The sequence below is a fragment of the Lissotriton helveticus genome, chromosome 3_1 (genome assembly GCF_964261635.1).
Source record: "Lissotriton helveticus chromosome 3_1, aLisHel1.1, whole genome shotgun sequence".
In the NCBI taxonomy this organism is placed as follows: Eukaryota; Metazoa; Chordata; class Amphibia; order Caudata; family Salamandridae; genus Lissotriton; species Lissotriton helveticus.
Genome location: NC_136061.1, coordinates 2,042,846,469 through 2,042,855,689, shown reverse-complemented (window position 1 = coordinate 2,042,855,689; position 9,221 = coordinate 2,042,846,469). Strand labels below are relative to the sequence as shown.

The following is a 9,221-nucleotide window of genomic DNA, read 5'->3' as shown; positions in this document are numbered from 1 at the left end:
ACACCACAGAAATGATGGAGGGATTATAAGAAACTGAACAACTCCATTTTGTGTAAGAAAAAACATGTTTGCACATGCAGATTGTCTACAATGGTGAGAAACTGTCCTAATAGAGAGTTACAAAAGTCATATTTTTCCATGCGTTCAACAAATAGATGTGCATATTGAAAGCTGTAAACCTCCTCATTGCATAGGCGTCAGATAAAATGCATTTGTTTTAAAGAATAGGGGGCCACATTATCAAGCATGGGCTATACATTATCGCCACTTTTATCGGCAGGAAACTGCCGCTAAAGCGGCGATAATGGGCTTGATAATATGCCCTTGTGAATTCCAATAGAAGCCCAGGTTCTGGTGTTAACCTGGGCTTCTATGGGAATTTACAAGGGCATATTATCAAGCCCATTATCGCCGCTTTAGCGGCAGTTTCCTGCCGATAAAAGCGCCGATAATGTATCGCCCATGCTTGATAATATGGCCCACGGCTCCATATATCTAGAAGTAAGATTCATGCTCTAGAAGGCTTCTATGCGCCAAATAGGAATCAGAACTGCAGACACTGATTATAGTGTCGAAGCTACATAAAAGATTGGAATAATTGTAATCCAAAGAAATACACGTAAAAAGAAATCTATTCTCCAGCAAAAGGCACAGGTAAATAGTTTGTACTGTTTACAGTAAGAGTCATATTTATTTGCGTGGGAACTTGTAAGGGCCTAATTTAGACTTTATTAGATCAGATAGTCCATTACGGAATTACGAGTCCATTATATCCTTTTGTGCTTACAATAATATGGCGTCCGAGATATGGGACACGTTTGTAACGAGTATTCCCATCGCCAACCCCAGGTCTCTGAAATGTCCTGTCTAATTAACTTTCGATTGTAAGAAGGCCCTTTGAGGCATCACTAATTGGAAATGCAAAACTACAGCAACTCTTCGGGGAAGCTCAGAGCGGCAGGGCTGCTGATCGAGGCGGTGCCAAAGCGTTGAAAAGTTGCGGGGTGAAGACAGACACTGCTTCCAGGGGAGTGGTTTCTACTCTGGTGTACATCCAACGGGCGAGGGCGGTGGCATTGATGTCCCACTGGAAACGTACAAGCCTTCGAGAAGCTCGGAGGGGGCGGCCTGGTCCCTGTCCAGGCCTTCCGCTGCTTTCTTTATTTCATGATCGTGATCTGCAAAGTCGACCTCCTGGTCTGAGCAGCTGTCCGTGTTGTAATCGATCCGCTCTGCAAGCGCGGGCTCGTCATCTGTCTCCACCTTGCTGTAAGAGATAAAAGATAACAGAATGATTTAGTTACATATACACACAGGTTACCATATAGTGATACAGAGATAGCTGGTGACACAATCTCAACGTCATTCATGGACTGTCACAATTAACCATCAGACAGTGTGATTGGCAATGCACTTAGCATACACTTAGCAGTAATACACTTGGCCGTAGTTTTGTTTCAAGAAGGGTTTCCCATTCACTTGCTAATTCATTTCCATAAGTGTAGTATGGTATATATCTTCAACGCGTACGCATCACTATAGGCAAAAATGTTCTGACTTGCCACAGAACATATGTAAAGGGTGGTGCAAAGCTGAAAGCGGATCGAAATGCCCGCTGTTAGCTTGTAGCATCTTGAATCCACTTTTAATTTAACACCTGAGCAGTGAGTACTCAATTGCATCTGCATGAAATGGGCGTGCAATGGGTAATGTTTTGGGCATTCCATGCAATACCGATTTCTTTTTTACGTTGCCCAAGATTTATAAGGATGTGCAAATCTGAGGCAGCGCCAAAAAGTAACACCATGCATAAGCAGGCATTAGATTGGCGCAACAAGGTCGTTTTTGATCTTCTGCAGCACACATGGAAAGAGCAAATTGCCTTTAGAAATTGTTTAAGTGCAGTAAGTTGTCCCTTCCTGCACATAAACAATCATTCCTTCAACTCAGACACCCATCTTCCATGGTGCAAGAGTATCTGAGTTGGCACTAGCCAGCTATTTTTAGGCCCAGCGCAAGGGAAAACATAGGGGTGTTCTTGTGAATACGGCGCATCCCTGCGATTTTTAAATGACACAGCGCGGCACTGCAAAATTTGCTGTAGCGCCATGCTGCGCCATTTTCTTGTGAATGTACCTCTCTGTTTCAATGCATGTGCACATGTGCAAGCATGTGTTCATAGAAGGTTTCATTTGTGGGTGACCGGCTAAGGGGGGCATCAAGGTGACTCATTTAGGTGGGGCATCCACCTATCAGCGCCTTCACGGCAGACTTCAGTACTGTAGCCGTAGAGGCTCCTGTGTCTCTGGGGGGAGGAGAGGGAGGATTGAAGGGGGGTAAAGGAGAAGATCTTTCTTGCACGAAGTCAATTGCTTTCTGGGCTGATTAAGGTGCCTTTTGTACCAGAGAAATGTGGATTGCCGATGGAGCTGGACAAACTAAGGTGATGTGGATACGTGCATTCTAGCAGCGATTCACATCTGGTGCTTACCATAGCACAGTGGATTCTGGTCTGACAATGGTACTCCACATACCAGGAATTAGATTTCTGGCTTGACAAGGATGATTTAGAAGCCCTCACATTGTACTTTCCAGCATGAGTGTTGTGATTTACAGGTTGGGCTATCGTGGACACTGGCATCATAGCAGTACCCGCAATCTAGTGGATAATCAGCTGAGATTATGTCTGAGAGTTGATTCTGATTATAACTAACCTGCACCAGTCCAGCCATCCTGAGCAAGCGCTGTGGATCCCTGAGCAGCACCATGATGCATTGCACTATCTCACACCACAATGAGACTCACAGGCATATTTACAAGCCCCTATTGCCACCACAACGTCACTTTTCAGGACGTTGTAGTGGTTTAACGCCGCTTTGTGAATAAGGCCCCCTTTCACGCTACACTTAGCATGAAAGGGGTGGGCAATGGGTGTTGCGTAGGGCGTTCCACCGCAACACCTATTGATTTTGACACTGACCCATATTTACAAGGATAGCGTCAATATGGGGCTGCGCAAAAAATGAAGACTCGGTAAAACCTGTTCTTAAACAGGCGCAACGAGGAGAAATGTTTAATCTCTCCTCGTTTTCCTGTTTTATGTGTGCTTGGTTGTGCAGCACCCATACAAAACAACAAAAGGCCATTAACACCTTAACCGCGGTGCGGGCGTTCTGATGAGTGGGCGGGGCTGCGTCGGCCAACGGACATGCGCAGCACTACGACGGTAGTGCTCGCGACGGACGTTGGCCGACGGAAGCAACAAAAGGGTTCATTGTTTATGTGCAGGAAGGTGACTCTTCATGCACATAAACAATCATAAAAAAAATGAAGTTTTGCAACTTCTATCTGTGCTACATTAACCCCTTCCCTGCTGCTGTCGGCCGTTGGCCGTGGCGAGCACTACCTTCGTAGTGCTGTGCACGTCCAACGGCCGACGCGGCCCCGCCCGCGCAAGTGAACGCCCGCACCGTGGCGGAATTACCGCCCTGGTTAACGGGTTAAGCAGCACACATAGAAGTTACAAAACATCGTTTAAAAATTTTTCATGTGCAGGAAGTGAGAACTTTCTGCACATACACAATATTCTCCACAACGCACACACCTTTGAACTATTGTCAAAGCAGACACCTGCGTTGGTGCTAGTCTGCTAAATTTAGCAGCAGCACAGGGGGAACCGCAGGGCTGAACCACACTGTTGTGAATATGGTGCAGCCCTGCGTTTCAGAAGTTACGGATCGCAGCGTTCTGCCATGGAGGCTAACGCCGCGCTCCTCCACCTCATAGTAAATATGCTCCTCACTGTCCTTGTTGAGAAACTACGATTAGCTCTATCTAGCTGGTATTTTTAGAACTTCTATCGCAAACATGCTAGAGATGGCAAAGAGAGTTGTGACCCAGCCTTATCTTGCACAGGAGCAGCACTGGTCATTATGTCGCCACTGGACCTGATTCACACAAAAAAACATAAAAGCTGGTGCAGCGATTTTCATCTCCACATGAGCGCACTATTATACGTTTTTCCAATCAAAACATTCCCGGACATATTCCTGGAATGCTGCACCAGGAGCAGTTTTCCTTGCTTCTAGTGGGGGTGGCAGGTACTATCCCTGTGGGGGTCCTTTTCCCGCTTAGCTTAATTCCATACAGTGTAAATTTACACAAACCAAGAAAGGAGCATACGTCCAAATGCAGATGTTCTTTCTTTTTTTTTCCTTTGTGGAAAACAATTTTTTCTACATGGCTAAAACCTTCCCCTCTTCCCCAGCAAATATGCAAGTGATCAGTTTGCAGGAAGGGGAGCTACTGCAATCCTGAGCTGGATAACGTTCTGTTCATTTCTATGGTGTACATTAGCTGAATTTCAGCTTCTGAAAGGTCAGCAGATTCATATTGCATAACAAAAAATGTATAAGGCTGTATAAAGAAGGTAAACTAAATATTATTATTTAATTTCATATGAAGGCAAATGCTGTTTGTTTTTTGAAAATACACCAATATCCAGAGAGCAAGGGGCTAGAACGAACAAGCTGATTGGCCACCTACAATTTTAAATATCTAGACCTATATGACTTCCTAGCCTGGAGGAGCCAGAACAACCATTTGCAAGTTTACGATGTGATAAATTGAACTTCCGCTTTCTACTTTATATCTACATATTTATTATGCTTGGACTCGATCGCAGTTATTTTTCTACATTTTTGCCTCTGATGGTGAGAGCTTGCTTTCACTCTCTTGTAAGAGTTGTGCAGTAACCTTTCAATACTATAAATGTTTAGCTGTGAGCTTTCGAACTTCACATTTATTGTGTAGATTCATAAGACCTGAACTTGTGTTGATCATGCATAGGCAAAGGAGACCTGGAATGGTAGTGGCTGATGCCAAAGTGTCCTAAATGATGACGCTCTGCCAATGTTGAACATAACGTATGCATATATGATGAGATCAAGCCAAATGTGCAGAGGACAAGCATTGTGACAAACGAGCAGAAGTAGGCTTTGACCGCAGTCTTGCCTCTTCATTATCATAGTCTTCTTGAGGACTAGCATGTGGGATTTCCACACCACCATAGGCTTACCACTTGTTGCAAGATCATAATCTCACCGAATAATAGAAGCGCCATTGAGACTTGTAATGGAACTCTCATTATATGTCCATGGGGTAGGTTTATATTTGGATAAGTAAATAAACTATCCTGAGCAAATGTGATTCCTAAATGACAAACTCGTTGTAAATCAGCATTGAATTTAAAAATGAAAACATCCTAGTATGCAAATATGAGCAAAAGAGAAATTCAAGACATGTGTTCAGAGCTAAAGCAGTAAAAAGATAAGACTTGACATTGTAAATAGGAAGGAGGCAACACCACAACGAGAATCAAAATACATAATGCATTTTGGAGGGGTAAGCCAGCGACGAAATGATGAGATGCATGCTTCAGTCTGTTCAAGACAACGAGGCAACTTAGATGTAGAACTCATCTATGGTACTAGTGATCAGCTGGTCAGTAACTGCGTGTGAATCTCTCCACTCAGTTGTCCACACTGCCCAAAACACATCTTATTGGTTGCAGGTGTAGTAGAAATTCTGTCAGCATGTAAGCACAAATGTGTATTACTTGGTTGTATTCAGGCCACAAATGCACCATCCAGAAAAAATTACCATACCCTAGCGAGGGGGAGGTTGTTAACCATGATTACTAGAAAGTGCGTTACCACATTCCTCATCCACAAATACAGGATAAAAAACTTTGCACAGCTGTGAATAGAGTATGGCGTGCATCGTTGCTGCTGTATATTAATGCTCACCGTTGTTGCAGAGGATTTATTGGCCATTTAGAAGTAACTCAATTTGGGTCTTATAGAGCATCCCTTGAGATCAGATGGTTTGTGATACTATTTGAGCAATAACTTTATCAATGAAAGATAAAGACAACTTCAATAAGACGTTTTTGAATCCTATGCTCCTTTGAAACACAATCTAAGTCCAAGGGTAGAAATCTTCACTAGACTTAGTGTCGAGCACCATCTGATCGACCTAAACTGCTCACTGAACACAAACTCTGAAACTTTCCGTCTCGGATCTTTTCCAGCCTTCATTGAGTGCTTCACCATGATCTCGTCTATCAGCAACACATCCTGGACAGTCCAGTCTTCGGATCCAGCCTGCTTCCTTGCCCCACTGAGGACTCTACCTACTCAGAAAGTTGGAAGTTCACTCTTTGACTGGGACCAACTTCAATCCAACCCATGCTCCATTGTGGTTTGGTCTCAGATTTGCCAGTCCTGGCTCCGTACGACCAGTTGGCCCCATTTGGCGCTTTGCACTTTTTGTCTTGTTTAATTGAACCTTTAAATATCCATATCTCCAATTCCCATGATTGGATTTTTACTTTTTTGGTGTCAGTTTCTTCATCACAATATTCTCTATTTGTATAATTTGGAGCAGAGTTTTTATTATGCTTTACACATTTTCTTAAGTTAAGACTGTCTTCTTTGTGCCTCAGGTACAAACAGGGCCGGACTGGCCATAGAGTTTCCCCAGTAGGCCGCTAGGGTGGGGGTGGTTTTGGGCCCCTGGGGGTCGGTTTTGTTACTGGGGGTCAGCAATATCACCCCCCTGTAACAAAATCGGTCAAAAACGGTGCTTGCAAACTGCTCAGCTGCACTTCCCCTCACCCCAGAGCGGGTCAGCTGACCTGTTTGTCAAGGCCGGTTTCTGTTCCCAGTCCGGCCCTGGGTACAAATAGTCAGCTCAGGTTTAAATTACTGAAACATTTACTGGACCTTACAAGAACAGTGACGTTATTACCCGTGGTAGACTACCATCCCCCCAACAAATATTATACTTTCTCACAACTGGGTTTCTGCTAAGAATTTCTGTTACCTTGTAATGAAAGGTGAACACACCTAAACTGGTGTATTTCTATTATTTTAGCAAGAACTGACATAAGTATTTTAAAGATATTCGTCTATCAGTCTCCCTTTTATCGGTCCATCTTTCAGCTTTTTCTGTGGCTTATACAGGCCACGTAAAACCTATGATAGCATTGGAGCAGTTTACTCTATGCCACATCCAATTTCTTTTATATGGATAGTCCAGAACTGTTGAAGTTATAATAAAATGTGGGGCTATTATTTGACATCATCCAGCGTTGGCGTTGATATTTTCAAAGGCCAATAACATTTCAGTAGGGAATGGACTAAGAGTGAGGGGAATTACATTTTACACAGGGCATGCAGCTGAAGTCTGATTGCAAAACTTCAGAACAAAACGAAGAATGGAACAAAGTGGAGCCAAAAATAAAAAAAACTAGGGGGAAAACCCCAAGAGGATGACACTGCTTGTAACTTCCTCCAGATATTCAAGTTATGGCGAAGGCAAAGTGTTTGGTTTATGAACTATAAAACTGCAGCAATAATATAGCGGGAGAAAGGAATGACTTAGGGCTCCGTTAGTATTTCGGGCTGATCGCCATCGCCCGCATGGCTGTGGTGATCAGCCCGACATATTCCCTCGCCCGCATGTAAATTTACCTCCACCACATTACCATGGCAAGGGGACCCCGGCAGACGGGAAGAGCGTCTGCCAGTTTTCGGCCCGGTCAAAGAGTCGACCAGGTGGAAAACTGTTAATATGGTGGTGGTGTCTTGTAGACGCCGCCATCCATATTAGCATACATGCCGGGACATGCCTTTCCGTGGCGGCTTCATGCGGTTCTCAGCATTGGGGGCATGCAGCGGGCCCCCAGGGATTCTGGGGGCTAAAGGGTGCACATGGGGGGTATCTATGGTACCCCCCTGCATTTAACAGTTCAATGTGGGGGACCCCTGTTGTTCTGCCTGCCCTTAGGGGGCCAGGTTGGTTTAGGCTTGGGAGGCTGGGACTCCATTCCCTGGGAACTGTTTTGGGGCCCTTGAGAAAAATTCTTTTGGTTACCCTTGTCCCCCCACTCTTCTGCTAGGGACCCTGCCTACCTTTGGCTGTGGTACCCACAATCCCCCTGTGGACCCTGGTGCTGGTCCAGCAGTCCGCATCCTTAGGAAGCTCAATGGGGTCAGTCAGCTTGCTGTCTAAAAGATGCTGGCGCAACTCTGGAATACATAGACTACTCAAGTGCTCCCAACTAATTTATTGCAACAACCCCTTATAATCACTTATTCTGCTGCCCTTTATCCAACCTTCCAGTGCACGCATGTACAGATTCACACACTCCATCCAGGTCTCAGACTCTTTCTTCTTGGAGTTCCTAAACTGTTGTCTATACTGTTCTGGAGTAAGCCCATACCTGAGGCATAGGGCCTCCTTCATATTGGGATAGGTCATGGCTCCTGCCAACTCTAAGGGCTCTAGAGCACTCCTCCCAGAAGCCTCAAAATGTTTCACAGGCCCGCCCCCAATGCTGTTCAGGCGCCCAATTCATTCTCAAAGCAATCTCATAAGAGGTGAAACAGGCATAAATATCCTTACACCTATTATAATTCTGTACCAAATCCTTGGGGATATATACCTTACCCCCTGCACTGGTTGTGCGCTGCCACCATTTGAGCCGGACTCCGCCTGCTTGGCCTTGATATCTGGCTCCCTCATGCTCAACTCATGAGCCAAAAGCAATTTCTTTTCTTCCAGGGCACGAGCATTCTTGCTCTCCTCTGCCATCCTTTCCCTTTCTTTCTCTACTTCCAATTGCTTCATTTTGATTCTCAAGACTTCCAATTCATGATCTCTCACTCCTTGATTCTCCTCTAACTTTTCTGGAGTGAAGCCCCTACCAGAATGGTTGCTGCCAGGCTTTGAGCCTGGTTTGCTCACAGACAGAACTTGGGGCAGAAAACCATTCCCTCCACTTGCATCATTTCCATCTTGGGCCTCCCACCAGGCCTTCAAGGCTTCCTGCAGCTCATCCTTCCTAGAGCTGCTTTACATGGAGCAACCAAAATTTCTGCAGAATTGTTTAAGCTCCTCGACCTTGTATGAATACAGATCCTCAATGTGAATCTCCAATTCTGCCTTTTCACTTGCTGCCCTCTGAGACATGATGCTTTTGAAGAGTTATTCAAATATATAACCGACAAACAAAACAATGTGTGCGGTTGCGTAGTGGTCTGCATTAGACCAGTGATGAACACCAATTACTGTGGGTCAAGTACAAATTCAAGCTCAAATCCCCACCGCTGATCACCAATGTTAGATCTGGGGGGTCTCTAGTTGGCAGAGGTAGG

General features: G+C 44.8%; 1 protein-coding gene across 2 annotated transcripts in view; it reads right to left on the bottom strand.

Moving 5' to 3' along the window:
* Nucleotides 1-438: 438 nt before the first annotated feature.
* Nucleotides 439-9,221, bottom strand: part of AGBL1 (AGBL carboxypeptidase 1) — a 4,192,795-nt gene continuing 4,184,012 nt past the window's right edge. For both annotated transcript variants that reach the window (XM_078683166.1, XM_078683165.1), the window contains one exon: nt 439-1,267. In XM_078683166.1, the coding sequence (XP_078539292.1) occupies nt 1,039-1,267 (229 nt within the window). In that variant the 3' untranslated portion in view covers nt 439-1,038. The remainder of the gene's footprint in view (nt 1,268-9,221) is intronic.